Source organism: Ziziphus jujuba, chromosome 7 (assembly GCF_031755915.1).
Source record: "Ziziphus jujuba cultivar Dongzao chromosome 7, ASM3175591v1".
Taxonomy (NCBI): domain Eukaryota; kingdom Viridiplantae; phylum Streptophyta; class Magnoliopsida; order Rosales; family Rhamnaceae; genus Ziziphus; species Ziziphus jujuba.
Window position 1 is genome coordinate 4435331 of NC_083385.1, and position 20857 is coordinate 4456187.

Genomic DNA, 20857 nt, shown 5'->3' on the forward strand with positions numbered 1-20857 from the left:
AAATGTATTTTACCATGTTTTTATTATTTGTTTTAATTCGAGATTTTAACATGAATTTTATTTGTATTTCGTAATCTATTTCAAGTTCAAGTTTAAGATTAATTAAAAGTTTTCTTTGATTATTCCATGGATTTAACTAATAAATTTTATAATTTATATTTTGAGTTTATTTTTGTTTTATGCCGAATCCCTTCAATCCAAGTTTATTTATGATTTTATTTATTTTATCTAATGATATCTTATTCTAAATTTAATAATTGGATTTTTAAAATGTTTTCAATGTATATATTGAGTTCTAAATTAATATATGTATTTTATGTGTATTCTAAATTATTGCATTCCATTTAATTTGATATTTCCTTAATTATTTTTTTATGTAAATTTATTATGATTTTGCTTATTTTGTTTATGACATTTTGTGTACAATTTAATAATTGTTATTAAAATTATTCTTATTTCTTATTATACACTCTACATCTTTACTTTAATATATTTTATTTCTAATTTATTTAATTAATTATTTTTTTATTTTTGGGGTACAATTATTGGGTTTTGTGAAAATGTTTTAAAAGGGGAACTTTTCTAACTGAGTGAACTGTAAAGGTTTTGAGAGAAAACAATATTTCAACTACTTATTATTTATTTGATTATTTATATTAATTAACAAAGTTCATCTTATCGTTATATTATTATTATTATTATTATTATTATTATCGGCCGGTGGTTCTCTCTCTCTCTCTCTCTCTCTCTCCCTCTCTCCCTCTCCTCTCCCTCTTTCTCTCTTCTCCCCCCTCTTTTCACACCGATTTAAGGCCACCGTGGGTGGCACTGCTCACCCAGGTGGACATCTAAGATGTCGACACGTGGAATCACTGTTCATACACTGTGCATAATTCGAAAATAGAATAAAATATTACGGTAATTGGAAAACTTCACATGTCCATAACTTTCACACCACATGTCCAAATCGGACGTGCCGCTAGTCTACGGACTCATATCGACGAGTACTTCATAACCATGCATAAGTCAAAGCTCAACTTTGCATGAATAAAAAGTCAACTTTGGCACCCCTTGGACAGTTTGGACCTCAACTTGTTTTGCTCATAACTTTCAAACCGTAGCTCTGTTTTCAACATGCTACTAGTCTATGAACTCATGCCAACGTGTACTTCGTAACGGTACCTCAGTCAACCTAGAATTTCATCCAAGCAAAAAGTCAACTTTTAACCCCTTCGGTCAACGGTCAAAGTCAATGGTCAACGGTCAACCTCGGTCAAAGTTGGAAAATTTCCGATGTACTTCAGGACGGGGTGTTACAATCTTCCCCCCTTACAAAAATTTCATCCTTGAAATTTTATACGTCACAGAAACGCATAAGAATATTGGTTGCGGATTTATGCCTCGAGCTTCCACGTCGCTTTCTCGACTAGATTTATTCACCACGAGACTTTTAACTTGAGAAAATAGTCTTATTGACCCATACGCATTCTTCATGACTTAAAAATCTGCACTGGTCGCTCCTTACATGACAGGTCTTCGATGTCCTTTCGTAGCAACAATACGTGAATTACGCTACATACCCATGTCTGCTTTCCCAAAAATACTAACTTGCATGCCACAAAACCAATTCTTCCAATAACCTCGTAGAAACTAAGGTAACAAGAACTCCCGAAAATACTAACTTGCATTCCACAAAACCAATTCTTCCAATAACCTCGTAGAAACTAAGGTAATGAGAACTTAACTTTCCTTATCAGCCAAAGCTTACGACTCTCTCCTACGGAGGTAATTTCAAAAAAAAAAAAAAAAAAAAAAACTCAATCTCGGACTTCAAATTCAAGATCTTTTCCATGCATGTCGGCTTAACTCATTGTTGATCCTGAGCGGTCTTCAAACTCTCTCAGATGACCTTCACCTTATTCATAGTCATCCGTAGGTGTTCGCATCCAATTGAGGTTGGTCATCGTGTGGTGCTTCTCCTTACCTACTTCACTCCAATATAGTGGGGTTCGGCGTTGTCCCCTATATAGAGCTTCGTACGAAGACATTTCAATACTCGCTTGGTAGTTAATATTACAATGGACCTTATCAACGGCAATTGCTTATTCCCACTTCATTTGACATTACATAATGCACGGTCTTAGCATAACTTCCAAAGTATAAATTCTACACTTCGCTTGTCCAATACCTGTGATAGAAGGCTATACAGTAGTTAAGTCTCACTCCAAATGTATCTGTTAATCTTCGTCATAGTCTTGAAGTAAAGCTCTAATCTCAATTAGACTTAATGGCGATTGATGCTCTATGCAGACTCATAATACGCTTTACGAACAGCTTGGCCGACTTGTCTCAGTGAGAACCACTCTCGTACCAGTAAAAAGTTTGCTAACATTTCTACTTCCCACTTCCACTGGTCGGCACTTTACGTACCTTGATTCCAATTTGGCAACTTCCTTTATCGTGCCAATCCACCAATAATACTGAGTGAGCATTCGATATATCTTTATACCTTTAGGGTGTATCACATACATCGAATCACGTACTTCCTTTAGGATATCCTACTTTGGACTCTCGATTGGCGATACTTAAACCTTAAGCCGATCTTGGAAAAACCATAACATAAAACAAATAATAAATATATTTTTCAAATATACCATCAACATAAAATATATACAATTCATCAACCCAACTTAAATTTCCAAATTTCCTCAACAATCAAAATATAATTTATGAAATTTACTTAACTAAATCAATGAAATAATAATTAATAAGAAAATTATTTTAATTAGTTTAAAATACCTTAACTTGCATAGGCAATTGTTAAAATTCCACATTGGAACAATGATAAAAACATGAATAAATGCATTTTAATAATCATTTTAAAATAACTAAAATGAATCGATTAAATAATAAAAGAAATATTTAAAACATGGATTTAAAATAAGAGTAACAATCTAATAAAATTCATTTTAAGTCATCCAATCAATTTAAATAATAAGATCATAGTGAAATGCACTTTAAAACATTAACTGAATAAATAATAAAAACACATATTATGTAACCTCTCATAATTAAGGTAAATTGTAAAACCATGTCAAAGTATATTTTAAATCACAACTTTAAATAAAACATTAAAATCAATGTAAATGAATTTCATGCTAAAACATCCATTTAAATAAATAATAAAAACATGAATAAAATACCTTTAATTTCAAATATCACTTTGAAAAGCATTTAGTTTTTGATAATCGATCGGAAAAAATATCTTGACACCTTGAGGTTGATCGACACGCATTTATACTCGACAACAAGTATCGATTATGGGTGGTGACTTGTTAAGTCGTTGGTAGCTGATACACACCCTTAGGCAATCATCCTTCTTCTTCATGAACGAAACAAATGCCATTCACGATGATAAGCTTGATCTAGTGAAACCTTTATTCACCAAATCTTGCAGCTAAGCCTTTAAGTCCTTTAACTTTGATAGAGTTGCACGGTATAGCGATACTGAAATAGATCAATGTCCAAAGCCAATTCAATGGTGATTTGATATCTGTTTTACGATCGTAATCCAGATAACTTGTGGGGAAAACGATTTCGAATTGCTTCCCACTATGAGCAGTTTAAACGCTCACCATCTACTCAGGCATCAACCACATGGGTCAAATACCCTTGACAACCATTCTGCGATAGCTCATTGGAAACGAGAATAGAAATTAACCACGGTAAAAAAACTCTTAACTCCTCCACGGAGCATGTAACACCCCGTCCCAAATCGCACCGGAATCCGTGCACGTTGACCGAGGTTGACCGTTGACCAAGGGGGTCAAAAGTTGACTTTTTGACTCGGTGAGAATTTTGAGTTGACTAGGGTACCGTGGCGAAGTGCATGACGCCCTGAGTTCGTAGACTAGTAGCACGTCGGAAACGGAGCTACGGTTTGAAAGTTATGGGCAAAACAAGTTGAAGTGTAAATTGTCTAAAAGGTGCCGGGAGTTGACTTTTTCTTGTGATGTAATTGTGAGTTGACTCTTGTATGGTTGTAAAGTACTCGTCGATACGAGTTCATAGACTAGCGGCACGCTTAAATCGGACATGTGGTTAAAAGGTTATGGACGTTTGAAGTTTACCGGATACCGTATTATTTTAATGTTTTTGGGTCGTGAACAGTGAAATGCCACGTGTCAGCTTCTGAGTGGTCCACGTGGCATGAACAGTGTCATGCAGGGTTTTAATTTTGAAAAACTCTCGGGGAAGAGAGAGAAAGAGAGAGAAGAGAGAGAGGAGAGAGAAAGAGAGAGAGAGGACCCGCCGGCCGCCGGTCATTTTCACGTTTTTCCGGCCTAGTTACTGTACACGTGCCGGCCAGCCAGATTGCCCACCTCATTTCCGGCAAAACCTCCAAATTTCACGGCGAACGGCCGCCGGACGCGCCCGAATCGGACGTCCGAAGTTTGGCGGCGATTTTTCCCCCTCCACCGCCGGCCACCGCGAATCGGCACTATTCCGGCCGATATACAGTACACGCGCCATACACCCAGCATCCTCTCCTCAAGTCCGGCCTACCCACCAAAAATCACGGCCATCGGACCACCGACGCGCCGGGATCGGAGCGTTTTCCGGCGAGGGGTCGAAAATCTTCAAACGGTGATTTCTCCGCCGTCCGACCTCCGTTTTGCTCACCGTCGGTCCCGTTGGATTGCTCTCCTCACGATCTACAAATCTGCAAAATTTCACAGCAAACGGCCACCGCCGGAAAATACTGTTCCGGCGACGGTTGCCGGTGACGTGGCGGCCCGCCGGAAAATACTGTTCCGGCGAGTACCCGAAAATTCCGGCCAGCTCCAGTCCGCAGTGTTCGACCTCCTGAACCCAAATCCGACTTCCGTTTCCACCAATTCGCGACGGTTTGGGAGAATTGCAGAGCCGAAACCCGAAAAGCTTCCCGATAAAATTTCGACCCCGTCGGGTACGATCATCGGAAATTAAGACCGGATCTGTGATTAGCATCACTCGAGCTTCGATTCGGTATATAATTCGTAAATTTTAGTTATCGTTTGTGTTTTGACCCCCCGGGTACCGGGTATTATTTACCCGAATAAAATATTAATTTATTTGACTGTCTGTGAATTTTGTTCTAGGAGCACCGGTGAGTCGTAGAATTGATCCCGTAGTGGATCATGGGTTAATTGCGTGCTCCAGGTGAGTGACCCACCTTCAAATTAATTTTGGGGAATTTAATTGATGAATATATTATGTGTGAATTAAATATTTGGAATTTAATTTCTATGTGCCAAATATTTATTGGATTTATTGTAGAATTATTTATGAATTTATTGGATTTAAGAAAATGCGAATTCTACAAATTTATGCCGTGTGGAATTATTTTATGGTTTTGAGGATTTTGAAATTGGTGTGGTTTTAATGGTAAATTGGGCACGATTTGATTTTCAAATATTTCAAGGAAAATATTTGGTTATGTTGGTGATTTCAATTTTTATGAAATATGCCCATAAAATATTATGGGATTTGATTATGATATTTCGAGAAATTATTTATGCTTGAAAAAAAAAATGTGGATATTTGAATTGATGGATTTGGGAGTTGGTGGATTTGAAAATCATGGAATTTATGGTATAGATTATAAGGAAATTGTGGAGAATTTCCCGGTTCAAGCGGATGGATTATGCCCGCTATGCTTATGAAAAATGTGAAAATTGTTTTATGATTTAAATTTATGGATTTTATAATTTTTAGATGCACCGTGCACGTACTGGTGTTCTGATTATGTGATATGGTTAGTGTGCACACGGTTGTGATTAGCGCGCAGGTGGGTGTGATTAGCGCGCAGGTGATGTGATTAGCGCGCAGGTGGGTGTGAGTAGCGCGCGGTTGATATTATGAGGGTGTCCTGTGGATGCCATCGGAGAGGGCGGCCACCCCCCTTTGGCCGGGACACCAGGTTAGCAGCGGCGCTGTGGGACGCCACGCGACCGTATGCCGGTTTCTCTCTATAACCTCCTGTCTGGCGGTACCTTGGGACGCTGGGTACTGTTGGCGCCACTGGTATATAGTGGGTGCATCAAATGATTTTCAGAACTGTGTTTTAAAAATAAAATGTTTGGAAACTGAATTGGAATTAAAAATATAATTGTTACCGCTTCTGGTATTTAATTGATGTCTTGGTTTTCGGGGAATATGGATAAAGGGTTTTGTGAAATTGTTTTAAAAAGGGAACCTTTCCAACTGAGTGAATTGTAAGGGTTTTGAGAGAAAATATTATTTCCAAATAATTATTATTTATACTTATTACTGTGATAATATATGGTATAGTAGTAGGGTCGCTCACTGAGATGATTAGCATCTCACACTCTTAAATTCCGTTCCTCTAGGTACCAGGTTGTCGGTGTTCACTCGGAACGGACTTGATCTTCCTCGCTGTTTTAGTTCGGCAGTACCCTGTTATTCTTTTATTGCAGTTGTAATATTTCTTTCACTCTTGTTGTATTTATTTTGCACTGGATTACTGTATTTATTTTTTTTTAAGTACTGCAATTTGTGGAACCAATTTGTAGTTTGTGGGAGGAATAAGGGGATATTTTTGAAGTGTGTTTTCAGTGCAGGTAAATTTGTGGTAAGTAAATCCCTTAGGGGAGGTGCTGCCGGATTTTCCGTTGGAAGGTTCGGTGGTATTTCCCTGGGATCAGGGCTGTCTAGGGTTCCGGAGGAGGAATTCTAGACGGGTCCTGACAGTTGGTATCAGAGCTCTAGGTTCTAGTATTCCTAAGGGACTGTGCATTGTTGTGCATCCTATCCGTGTTTAATCTCTCGTTTTACCCGTGTGAAAGCGTTCTTTCTGTTTGTCTCGAAGTAAATTCGTTGCCCGAGTTTGAATAACTCTAATCTTCGAGGGTGTCAATTAGGATCATCTAGCCTAACGGGAAATTCCTATGGCCTAGTCGATGGTCGAGGATGCCTTTTCTTTTTGAAGGTCAAGCTTATCATCGTGAATGGTATCCGTTTCGTTCATGGAGAAGAAGGATGATTGCCTAAGGATGTGTGTCGATCGATTTCAAGGCGTCAAAATATTTTCCCGATCGATTATCATAATTTAAATGCTTTTCAAAGTGGTATTTGAAATTAAAGGTGTTTTATTCAAGTATTTTTGGTTTGTGTTCGTACATGTATTTGTATGTTATATCGTTTGATATTATACTGCACCATATGGAGGCGGCGAACCAATGTGGTCCATGTAGAGCTAGCCCCATGATCATGTTGCCTACGAGTCCAGGGGATTGGACGGCCAATATAGGCAACCACCCTGGTTTGTATTGGTAGCAAAGTGTCGGCGACAGTTGGAATCATGGATCACGTAGTATGTAGACGGTGTCGTACATACCTCCATTACAAACGTGCATATTTTATTTTATGCTATGGATTTTAAGATATGATTTTCAATGTGGAGTTTTAACAATTGCCTATGCAAGTTAGGTATATTTGAAAATTATATTTTATTATTTGTTTTATGTTATGGTTTTTCCAAGAGCGACTTAAGGGTTAAGTATCGCCAGTCGAGAATCCAAAGCAGGGTATCGTTGAGTTCAAAAAGCAGATCTTAAAGGAAGCACGCGATTCAAAGTATGCGATACACCCCAAGGGTACCAAGACGTATGGAATGCTCACTGGATGACATGGTGGTTTGGCACGATAAAGGAAGTTGCAAGATCTGAATAAAGGTACTTAAGTCACCGACAAGTAAAGTAGGGAGATGTAAATATGGATTTCGTGCTTAAACTATCGTTCACAAAGAGAAGGTACGACAGCGTTTAGAGAATCAAGCAAGCTCCGGATAGCGACTAAAGTTCTATTTGGTGGTTGATGAGGTTAATGAGATGAGGATGATTCCTTAGGCATGGTTGGATGTTTAAGCATGGTTATTTTCATTCTAGAAGCTAAGATCTTGATATCTTATTTCCTTGGAGATTTAAGGTTCGTATTGGTGGTGCTTTATCGATTCAAGGTGGTTGATATTGTTGGTGATAATTTACAATGATAAGGAGTATGATTTTTGGGACGGAGTTAGAATTTAAGAAGTGTGGAATACTTTATTGGGTTAAGGATCTAGTGATTTGTTCATAGTATTGGTGGTGATGCTAGAATTAGGATTTAAATTTCTTATTGCTTGAGGTGTGGATTCATGGAATTTATTTGAAATAAGGGAAACTTAGGGTTTTCAAGAATGATATTTGGATGTTGAGAATTTTATTCATGACCTTGATGAATTTAGTTAAAAGAAAGATTGATGTTTGTCGAGGTTAAGACTATTGGTTAATCAATGAGGAGCAGGGGCTTTATAATTGTAAGTACTAGGAGGGTAATCGAAGATAAGTGAATTAATCTCAACCTTAACTTGGTGATACCAGTATTTGAGGAAATTAGACTTAAGTTCTAATCTAACCTTTTAAAGTGCTGATCGAGTCACGAGAGTTGGTTGTTGGTTTAAGGATGCATGCTTTAGAAGCACCTTATGGTTAGCGTTCGACTATGACCAAGACTTGTAGATCGTGTTCTCGTGGACCAATTTGACTATCCTTAATTAGTGGGCATGAGAAGGAAAGTTGCACAAGAGGGAAGTTAAAGTCACTATTAGGCGAATGTAGTGGCAGATGCTTTGAGTAGGAAGGCTACTGGATCCCTTGCTCACATCCAAGTCATCCAACTACCTCTCATGGTGGAGTTGAAGAAGATGGGGGTGTTAATGCATATGCATCCTTCAGGAGTTCTCATGGCTAGCTTCCAGGTACGACCGGTGTTGGTGGATCGTATAGTAGAGACCCAAATGGAAGATCCTAAGTTGAGGACAATTAAGGGCAAGGTACAAGAAGGTCTTGATCCGGAATTTTCCATAAGGAGGGATGGAGCCCTCGTGTATAAAGGACGACTTTGTGTTCCGGATATTCCAGGACTCAAGAAGGAGATTTTAGAGGAGGCGCATAGCTCGATGTATGCGATGCATCCGGGAAGTACCAAGATGTACCGGACGCTTGTTAAGTATTATTGGTGGATTGGTATGAAGAGAGAAGTGGCAGACTTCGTATTAAAGTGTTTGATTTGTCAACAAGTGAAAGCAGAAAGACAGAAGCCTTCGGGACTACTCCAACCTTTACCGATTCCCGTGTGGAAGTGGGAAGAACTCAATATGGACTTCGTATTCAAGCTTCCTTCCACACCTAGAAGGTACGACGGCATTTGGGTAATCATTGATCGTCTCACCAAGTCGGCACACTTCCTACCAGTACGAGAACATTTTTCACCCGAGAAGTTAGCTTAGTTGTTCGTGCAACGCATTGTAAGTCTTCATGGAGTACCGTTAGCCATCGTCTCCGATCGAGATCCGCGCTTTACTTCACGACTATGGCGGAAATTGGCTGATGCACTAGGAGCAAGACTTAACTACAGCACCGCTTTTCACCCGCAATCTGATGGACAAGCAGAGTGCACAATTCAGACATTAGAAGACCTGCTAAGGTCTTGCATTATGCAGTTTCGTGGTAGCTGGGATGAACAACTGCCATTGATAGAGTTTTGTCCTCCTGCGTACCGTGAGGCGAGAAGGAGAGAGTTCGAGGAACTGCGACAGGGGAACATGACAGTGACCGAGTACGAGAGGAGATTCCGAGAACTATCAGGATTCTGCATGCACCTGATTCCCGACGATCACACGAAGAAGGTGAGGTTCATAGACGGATTGAAAGAGAGCATCGGTTACACCCTTTCTGGATCAGTACATCCCACCTATCAGTCCGCCAGGGATGCAGCGCTCGAGCTAGAGAGACAGGAGGAGATACACAGACCCTCGAGGCGCAGATCATTCGAAGGATCGTATAGCGGAGTACCTCGACAGGGGGCAGCTAAGAAGAGCCATAGCTCAGGCTCAGACAGTGATGGGTTAAGCCCACGAGGCAGATTCCAGAGGAGAGATAGTTATCGCATGCCCCAGCCAGCTCGCCATTCGATCATTGTGGATGCAAGCTCGTATCAGCAGTCACGCATTGGTTCTCCGCGGATTTGTCCACTTTGTAGGGGGAATCATTCTGGGCAGTGTCAGATGGATGGTTTATGCTTTCGGTGTGGGCAGCCAGGCCACATAAGGAGGGATTGCCCTTATGGTAGCGGCAGTGTGCTAGAAGCAGGTCGACGGACACAGCATACGGGGATATTTCTAGGACAGAGTTCCCAGGGAAGTCAGCCAGTAGGAGTTTCTTCGGGATCAGTCCAGCCGTCTGCAGGATCGAGTCGAGGTAGAGGAAGGAGACCCCAGCAGACAAGTCAAGGCCGGGTGTTTGCTATGACGCAGCAGGGAGCCAGGACTACGCCCGACGATTTCACAGATCAAGTGATGGAAGCAGACCTGATCCTGTTGGATCTATCCAGACTTGAAGTAGTGTTGGGCATGGATTAGTTGGCAAGGAACTACTTAGTCGAGGAAGCGACATGGGAGCCTGAAGCGCAGGTGCGTGATCAGAACCCTTGTTTGTTCCAGTGACGCGTGGAAATTTCGAGGACGAAATTTTTGTAAGGGGGGAAGGCTGTAACACCCCGTCCCAAATCGCACCGGAATCCGTGCACGTTGACCGAGGTTGACCGTTGACCGTTGACCGAAAGGGGTCAAAAGTTGACTTTTTGACTCGGTGAGAATTTTGAGTTGACTAGGGTACCGTGGCGAAGTGCATGATGCCCTGAGTTCGTAGACTAGTAGCACGTCGGAAACGGAGCTACGGTTTGAAAGTTATGGGCAAAACAAGTTGAAGTGTAAACTGTCTAAAAGGTGCCGGGAGTTGACTTTTTCTTGTGATGTAATTGTGAGTTGACTCTTGTATGGTTGTAAAGTACTCGTCGATACGAGTTCATAGACTAGCGGCACGCTTAAATCGGACATGTGGTTAAAAGGTTATGGACGTTTGAAGTTTACCGGATACCGTATTATTTTAATGTTTTTGGGTCATGAACAGTGAAATGCCACGTGTCAGCTTCTGAGTGGTCCACGTGGCATGAACAGTGTCATGCAGGGTTTTAATTTTGAAAAACTCTCGGGGAAGAGAGAGAAAGAGAGAGAAGAGAGAGAGGAGAGAGAAAGAGAGAGAGAGGACCCGCCGGCCGCCGGTCATTTTCACGTTTTTCCGGCCTAGTTACTGTACACGTGCCGGCCAGCCAGATTGCCCACCTCATTTCCGGCAAAACCTCCAAATTTCACGGCGAACGGCCGCCGGACGCGCCCGAATCGGACGTCCGAAGTTTGGCGGCGATTTTTCCCCCTCCACCGCCGGCCACCGCGAATCGGCACTATTCCGGCCGATATACAGTACACGCGCCATACACCCAGCATCCTCTCCTCAAGTCCGGCCTACCCACCAAAAATCACGGCCATCGGACCACCGACGCGCCGGGATCGGAGCGTTTTCCGGCGAGGGGTCGAAAATCTTCAAACGGTGATTTCTCCGCCGTCCGACCTCCGTTTTGCTCACCGTCGGTCCCGTTGGATTGCTCTCCTCACGATCTACAAATCTGCAAAATTTCACAGCAAACGGCCACCGCCGGAAAATACTGTTCCGGCGACGGTTGCCGGTGACGTGGCGGCCCGCCGGAAAATACTGTTCCGGCGAGTACCCGAAAATTCCGGCCAGCTCCAGTCCGCAGTGTTCGACCTCCTGAACCCAAATCCGACTTCCGTTTCCACCAATTCGCGACGGTTTGGGAGAATTGCAGAGCCGAAACCCGAAAAGCTTCCCGATAAAATTTCGACCCCGTCGGGTACGATCATCGGAAATTAAGACCGGATCTGTGATTAGCATCACTCGAGCTTCGATTCGGTATATAATTCGTAAATTTTAGTTATCGTTTGTGTTTTGACCCCCCGGGTACCGGGTATTATTTACCCGAATAAAATATTAATTTATTTGACTGTCTGTGAATTTTGTTCTAGGAGCACCGGTGAGTCGTAGAATTGATCCCGTAGTGGATCATGGGTTAATTGCGTGCTCCAGGTGAGTGACCCACCTTCAAATTAATTTTGGGGAATTTAATTGATGAATATATTATGTGTGAATTAAATATTTGGAATTTAATTTCTATGTGCCAAATATTTATTGGATTTATTGTAGAATTATTTATGAATTTATTGGATTTAAGAAAATGCGAATTCTACAAATTTATGCCGTGTGGAATTATTTTATGGTTTTGAGGATTTTGAAATTGGTGTGGTTTTAATGGTAAATTGGGCACGATTTGATTTTCAAATATTTCAAGGAAAATATTTGGTTATGTTGGTGATTTCAATTTTTATGAAATATGCCCATAAAATATTATGGGATTTGATTATGATATTTCGAGAAATTATTTATGCTTGAAAAAAAAAAATGTGGATATTTGAATTGATGGATTTGGGAGTTGGTGGATTTGAAAATCATGGAATTTATGGTATAGATTATAAGGAAATTGTGGAGAATTTCCCGGTTCAAGCGGATGGATTATGCCCGCTATGCTTATGAAAAATGTGAAAATTGTTTTATGATTTAAATTTATGGATTTTATAATTTTTAGATGCACCGTGCACGTACTGGTGTTCTGATTATGTGATATGGTTAGTGTGCACACGGTTGTGATTAGCGCGCAGGTGGGTGTGATTAGCGCGCAGGTGATGTGATTAGCGCGCAGGTGGGTGTGAGTAGCGCGCGGTTGATATTATGAGGGTGTCCTGTGGATGCCATCGGAGAGGGCGGCCACCCCCCTTTGGCCGGGACACCAGGTTAGCAGCGGCGCTGTGGGACGCCACGCGACCGTATGCCGGTTTCTCTCTATAACCTCCTGTCTGGCGGTACCTTGGGACGCTGGGTACTGTTGGCGCCACTGGTATATAGTGGGTGCATCAAATGATTTTCAAAACTGTGTTTTAAAAATAAAATGTTTGGAAACTGAATTGGAATTAAAAATATAATTGTTACCGCTTCTGGTATTTAATTGATGTCTTGGTTTTCGGGGAATATGGATAAAGGGTTTTGTGAAATTGTTTTAAAAGGGGAACCTTTCCAACTGAGTGAATTGTAAGGGTTTTGAGAGAAAATATTATTTCCAAATAATTATTATTTATACTTATTACTGTGATAATATATGGTATAGTAGTAGGGTCGCTCACTGAGATGATTAGCATCTCACACTCTTAAATTCCGTTCCTCTAGGTACCAGGTTGTCGGTGTTCACTCGGAGCGGACTTGATCTTCCTCGCTGTTTTAGTTCGGCAGTACCCTGTTATTCTTTTATTGCAGTTGTAATATTTCTTTCACTCTTGTTGTATTTATTTTGCACTGGATTACTGTATTTATTTTTTTTTAAGTACTGCAATTTGTGGAACCAATTTGTAGTTTGTGGGAGGAATAAGGGGATATTTTTGAAGTGTGTTTTCAGTGCAGGTAAATTTGTGGTAAGTAAATCCCTTAGGGGAGGTGCTGCCGGATTTTCCGTTGGAAGGTTCGGTGGTATTTCCCTGGGATCAGGGCTGTCTAGGGTTCCGGAGGAGGAATTCTGGACGGGTCCTGACAGAGCACCACTTCAGGTAAGCTGAATCACTTTAACTTTACTCCTTTATGCTAACGGTCCATAAACATAAGAACTACTCAATCCATATCTAGGACCACTTCGAATCCCAAAAAGATTCACAAAATTGGATCTGCCCCCATTACTTGACCTTTGATAAAAAAAAAGGCAATCCTCGACCATTAACTAGGCCATAGGAATTCTCCGTTAGGATAGATGATTCTAATTGACACCCTCGAAAATTAGAGTCATTCAAACTCGGGCAACGAATTTGCTTCGAGACAAGAGAAAGAACGCTTTAAGATGGGTAAAACGAGAGATTAGACGCGGATGGGACTCACAACAATGCACAGTCCCTTAGGAATACTTGAACCTAAAGTTTTGATACCAACTGTCAGGACCCGTCCAAAATTCCTCACCGGAACCCTATACAAGCCTTGATCCCAAGGAAACCCTACCGGACCTTCCAACGGAAAATCCGGCAGAACCTCCCCTAAGGGTAGGACTAACCAAAATTTTCCTGCACAGAAAATACACTCCAATAATATCTCATTATTCCTCCCACCTTACTACAATTTGTATCCACAAATTTTCAGCACTTCAAAATAAATTCAGGAAAATAAATGCATAATTTAATAAATACCAATCCAATCAGTATATAGAGCATTTTGATAAATTCAATAAATATGAATTTAATACAATAATAGAATAAGAAATGATACAAAATGGAGAGGAAAGGAGTGAAATGGTTCTTGGGCTTCAGCAACAAATCGAGAAGTCGAGCTCGCCCCGGAAGATAAACGTCGACTAGCTCGAACCTAAGGGAACGGAATTTAAAAACGTGAAATGCTAATCATCTCAGTGAGTGACCCTATCTACTGTACAATTAAAATAGTAATGATAATTATAGTACACTTAATTAATTAAGAATAAGTAAGTAAATAAATAATAATTAATTGAAAATAATATTTTCTCTCAAAACCCTCACGATTCACTCGGTTGGAAAAGTTCTCCTTTTAAAACATTTTCACAAAACCCGTTATTTGTATTCCCCGAAAACCAAGGAAACAATTAGTTAACTAAATATCAAATAAAATATAATAAATCAAGCATCCAAAATTTATAATGAAAATAAAATAGAAATAAAAATAAAAATAATTTCGTAACAATTACTAAATGATTAATAAATGTCATAAACAAATAATACAAAAATATTAATGAAACTTACATTAAGACAATTCAGGAAATAATAAAATAATTAGAATGAATCAATTAATTGAACAATTAAATAAATGAATAATTAAACGAAATTAAAACCTCCATTTAACATAAATGGTAAAAACATAGTAAAATCGCTTTAAAATCATCAAATCAATATAAATAGTGAAATAAATCATTTAATTAATAAAAAAAATACTTAAATCAATTAAATCATATATTTGAAGTAAATGATAAAACTATAAAAGAATTTATTTGAAAACCCCAATCCATTTAAATAGTAAAATAATCAAGGTAAAATGCATTTTAGAAACATTGAATAAATAAATTATAAAAATTCCATGAGATACCTTTTTATTTTAGATACTCTTTAAAAACATTATTATTTGGAAATAATATCGAAAGCTACTTGACGTACCACACTATATACCAGTGATGTCTCACGATACCCAGCGTCCCGAGCACCGTGTAACGGGAGGTTGAAGAGAGAAACTTGCATACGGTCGCTTCGGCGTCCCGACAGCGCCGCTGGTTAAACCGTTATCCCGGCCATGGAGGGGGGCGGCTTATGGAAAATATCAAACTTGCCTACCCTCGGTCCAATGGCAACTCACGGGAGACATTATAACTTGCGCGCTCATCCACATACACAGTACAGAACACCAGTACTGTATGAGTGCGTCTAAAACAAATAACCAATTTTACTATTAAAATACGCAATTTTTTCCAAAATTCACCGTGGGAATTATACCATTTTTCGAACTCAACCTCCCACATTTTTCTTTAATATTTCCAGCATAAATCCACCGGTAATAATATACAAATAATTTTCTTCCCAAATCATAAAATCAATCAAATAATGTTCCATGGGCATAATTATAAAATTTGATACCACCAACTTAAACCAATATTTTTCTTGAAATATTTAAAATCAAATCATGCCCAAAAAATAATATTAAAATTCAAATACAATTAATTAATGAAAACACCTTGCTCATGCGTAATAAATACAATTAAATCACCATAATAATAATCGAGAATTTCTTAATAACCCAAACTTTCATTTAGCATCAATGGGTATATATATATATATATAATAATAATATTTTTTCCACAATTATATTTAAATTCCATCACATGAGCATAATTCTAAATATCAAATTAACACAAAATAAATATAATTAATCACCCCAAAATAGTTTTAAAGGTGGGTCACTCACCTGGAGCACGCAATTAATCCAAGATCCTCCATGGGATCAATTCCACGACGTACACATGCTCCTAGAACAACAATATTATACATCTCAAATAAATTAATATTTTATTCGGGTAAATAATACCCGGTACCCGGGGGGTTTACCACAAACGTTAACCAAAATTGACAAGTAATATACCGAATCGAAGCTTGAGTGACGAGGATTACGAATCTGGTCTTACTTCCCGGAGATCGGACCAGTGGTGGCCGGAATTTCGCCGGAAAGCTCTCGGCCTTTAGAGCCTCGATTCTACCAAACCGTCGCTAATTGGAGGAAAAGGACCCCAGATCTAAGTTTAGGGGGTCAGAATTAGTGGGGAGGGGCTGGAATTGGATTTTCCGGCGAGCCGCGGAGACTCACCGGAAACCGTCGCCTCCGGCGGCGCATCCGGTGGCCGATGGCTGAGATTTTCGGGCGTTTTGTAGGTTGAAGGGAGAGGATCTCAATGGGACCCGCGGTGACAAGAATGGACGCCGGAATGAGGAGATCTCGGCGGTTGAAGAAATTGGCGCCGCCGCCAGAAAAAGCCCCGATCCGGGCACGTCGCCGATCGGTTGGCCGTGAAATTTTGGGGATTGGCCGGAAATGGAGAGGTGCTCCTGCCTGACCGACGCATGTGGCAAGATTCGGCCGGAAAAGTTTGCAACTCTAGCGGCCGGTGGTTCTCTCTCTCTCTCTCTCTCTCCTCTCTCTCTCCCTCCTCCCCCCTCTTTTCACACCGGTTTAAGGCCACCGTGGGTGGCACTGTTCACCCACGTGGACCTCTAAGATGTCGACACATGGTGTCACTGTTCATACACTGTGCATAATTCGAAAATAGAATAAAATATTACGGTAATTGGAAAACTTCACATGTCCATAACTTTCAAACCACATGTCCAAATCGGACGTGCCGCTAGTCTACGGACTCGTATCGACAAGTACTTCATAACCATGCATGAGTCAAAGCTCAACTTTGCATGAATAAAAAGTCAACTTCGGTACCCCTTGGACAGTTTGGACCTCAACTTGTTTTGCTCATAACTTTCAATTCGTAGCTCTGTTTTCAACATGCTACTAGTCTACGAACTCGTGCCAACCTGTACTTCATAACGGTACCTCAGTAAACCTAGAATTCCATCTGAGTCAAAAAGTTAAATTTTGACCCTTTTGGTCAATGGTCAACGGTCAAACTCGGTCAAAGTTGGAAAATTTCCGTTGTACTTCAGGACGGGGTGTTACAAACATATTCTAGAAATTAAAAATAAGGTTTTAGAATGTCTCATTGGCAAAGTAAAAATCAGTAAATAATAATAAAAAGGTAAAAATTAATAAGCAAATTTACAATTTTATTTTTTTTTTGGGTTGAAATAAGGTTACACTCTTATTGGTAATATATTTGTATTCTTTATTTTTCTTTTCTTTTTCTTTTTTTCTCTTACATACTTAATTCATGAACAAGAATTATAATTTAAATAATGACTGATTTGTTAATCTTTAGATATACGAAATTAATATTCATAGGCTTAATCTAATAGTAAAAATCATTAATAATACACTTTCAAATCCAAATCATAAACTTTAAATTATAGAAAAATAATAATAAAATGGACATTGTCATTAAATTGATTCTGCAAAGACAATACTAAGATATTCAAATTAAAAATTATTTGATTGTAATACTTTATTAGGTGAAGTGAAGAATTTATTTATTTAAAGGTTTCTTTATTTTCTTTTTTGCTAAAATTATTTAAAGGTTTCATTATTATGATATTACCTCATTTAATATTTGGTGTTAATTTGAATTGGTCATACAATACCTCATTTGGTCCATGTTACACGTTACTAATGTTGCCAAAATAAATATATATATATATATATCTATATATTATGATTATATAATGTACGAAGGGTAGAAAAAAAACACGAAGAGTAAAAGAGGCAATGCACACATATCTTTTTTTTTTTTTTTCCCTGGAAAAGAAGGTTTATAAAAAACCAAAAGAACCCAAATACACAACTAAGCACAAGGAGATGGCTATCCGCCAAAAATCTCCTCCTGGGCAATGCACACATATCTTTCCACAAAGGAGAGCCCTACTTCTTATTTATATGTAATTTTATATTGCATGAAGACAAACCGCAAGTCATGCTAATAAGTTGACTTTTGTAATTAAGCATAGCCTTCAACAGCATAATTCCATATAGAGTTTAGGTAGCAAAATTTACAACAGATCTATAAGTTTGACCAGGCTTCCAACCAGCCGGGATCACATTGTTTGCTACGATGGTGTTGCTGGACTCTAACGCCGTCAGGCGAATCGAGAAGGGGGCATGTAAGGTAGAACCAGCGTCAAGTTTCCAGACCGCACCCCATGACTGCTGCATGGGAAGCCATGAGTCCGAGTCAACTGCTTGTTTCAGGTCCACTGAAGCAAGGTCACCATCTCCATCTTCGTATTCGATTAGAGTTGCAAAGTAGTTCGGATTAGACCCTGCGTCCACCTTGAAGGTTATCGTCTTACCAGGGTAGTTGCATTTTGCTCTGCATATGTTTATACAAGACAAAATCAATATTAAACAAAAACTATTTTTATTCTGATGGTTATTAATATATACTAATTAATAATAAAACTATTATTAATTATAGCATGGTTAATAATAATTAATTATCATTAATTATACCATGTGTCAAAATATCTGAAAATAGAGTAATAATTACATGTGCTCTTTCTGATAGAAAAACAGGCATGAGAACATAATCAAGGTTTTATTTATTTATTTTTTTTCACTTTCCGGATAGTGAAGATTAAGTACCTTTGATATTTAACCTGCAGGACTCCAGCATTGCGTAGCTTATCAGCTTGGCCAGGAAGCGCCATCGTTCCGAAAGCGGTGCCGCTTAAATCAAAATGAACAGACTCCGAAACACAACCAGGGCACGCATCGGTTATAATCACTGTCACCGGCTTCCCCGAGCACGCTGCGTTAGCACTCGATGTGCATTTTACCTAAAATTCAGGCCCACATTTACAAATAACACCCACCAAGTTAATTATTTGTGCAATTTACTCTTCTGAAACTAACAAAGTTTAATTTATGCTACATAATGAACTGCACCTGATAACAAGCTCCACATTCTTTGCCAGATTTGTACAACGACGGACCCCCAGCCGTAATCATTGAAGAGAATGGTGCTTGCTCTACAGCATTTCCATATCCACAAGCACCCCCTATATATATATATATACAAAACCAACAATGTAATTAATTAACAATCTTAATATAACAATAGTGTATACATATATATATATATATGTTAGTGTGACATTTCAACAATATTGGTAGATATATTTTCAGTGTCCATTATGGCATTACCGTCGCTTCCGGCGCCGCTGGGGCTTCCATACCAGGTTGCACCGGCTGGGGACCAATTAGAATCCGATTCATATTTTGAGACATTGTAAAAGAGCTTGGGTTTGAAACAAGAACCTGGGTTTATAAGAAGACAAGACAAAACTAGTAGAGTAAAGATAGACCACAAATGTGGACGAACAAAAGCCATAACTAGTCACGAATGCTTAGAAGACAACCGCAACTGGAATCTGTGGCAGTTGCCTTTGCTGAAGGGCTCTTTTGTGTTGTTGATGAATTTGTGGATAAACCAGTCGTTATTTATAGAGGGAGAACGAGAGGGCTTGCATTCTAATGCGTCCAATTGTTTAAAGCCACGTGCCATTTTCCCTATCCCTTGCCAATCGATATTTATTTAGGTCTTTTTGCATTATTATAATACAGAAATATGAGAATTTTAGTTTCAGTTTCCAATTATAAGTATTTTCCTTGACGTAGTCGCAAGGTGCGATGGACGGGTACGATTTTATAATTTGGTTTTCAAACTTACAAGTTAAAAAGAAATGGGCTATTTCTTGTAATTATTGATCTCCATGAGTCATCAACAAATAAAGTAGAAAATGGTAGTAGGCCCAACATATTATTAATGTCATGTTAGATCTAATTCTAGTTTGATTACTTGAAGTTTACTCTGTATTATAAACTGTCCGGAAATGAAAACGAATTATAGTTTGATTCCTCTTGTATTACAAGATTTTTTTTATATAAAAAATAATACTAATTGAGAAAAAAATTAATCCAATCCTTAAACAATTTTCGGGCTTTAAATTCATAAAAGAACTTGTTGATGAGTATGACCAAATTAAGGAGCTCAAATTAGAAAATTCTACTTTTCATATAAAATTTGTTGTAGCGAGGAATTGTCGGAATGTGGAAATCTTTTAGAAGTTCCCCACACCATCAGTGCATGCACAGAAAAATAGATTTGGGGATCATTCAATATATGTTTGTAGGTTTGAAGATTAGCCGTAGTCTAGGCCTCCAAGGTCATCTCATTTTCCCTTTTCTTAATAATTAATATTATATTTTTTTTCAAAAGAAAAAAAAAAAATGTCTCGGATCACAGAGACATGATAATTATGCTTTTACTGGAAAAGCAGACAATTTGCTGCTCGTGAAGACTAAAATGTTGTGCAAATTCTTTGCCATATGTGGCGATGGAACTTAGAGATGGAGACCGTGACCGACGTAGAAAAAAATTTCAGGGGCACCACTATAAAATAGAATAAATTATGTTTTTAATTTTTGTTTTCGAGCAATTTAAATATATAGTGAAACGAGATATTGTTTGTTATATCATAATCAAACTAATTATAAAATAGTGTAAATTGTTTTCAATTTTTTGTTTTGAGCAATATAAATATATAATAAAACGAGAGATTGTTTATTATATCGTAATC

General features: G+C 38.8%; 1 protein-coding gene across 1 annotated transcript; it reads right to left on the reverse strand.

Moving 5' to 3' along the window:
* Positions 1 to 18002: 18002 nt before the first annotated feature.
* LOC107424174 (putative expansin-B2) lies at positions 18003 to 19676 on the reverse strand. The gene is made up of 4 exons (XM_048479735.2): positions 19422 to 19676; positions 19164 to 19276; positions 18861 to 19054; positions 18003 to 18588 (listed from the first exon to the last, which is right to left on the reverse strand). Exons 1-4 carry the CDS (start codon positions 19606 to 19608, stop codon positions 18255 to 18257), a joined length of 828 nt encoding a protein of 275 aa, XP_048335692.1. The 5' UTR covers positions 19609 to 19676; the 3' UTR covers positions 18003 to 18254.
* Between the last annotated feature and the right edge of the window lie 1181 nt (positions 19677 to 20857).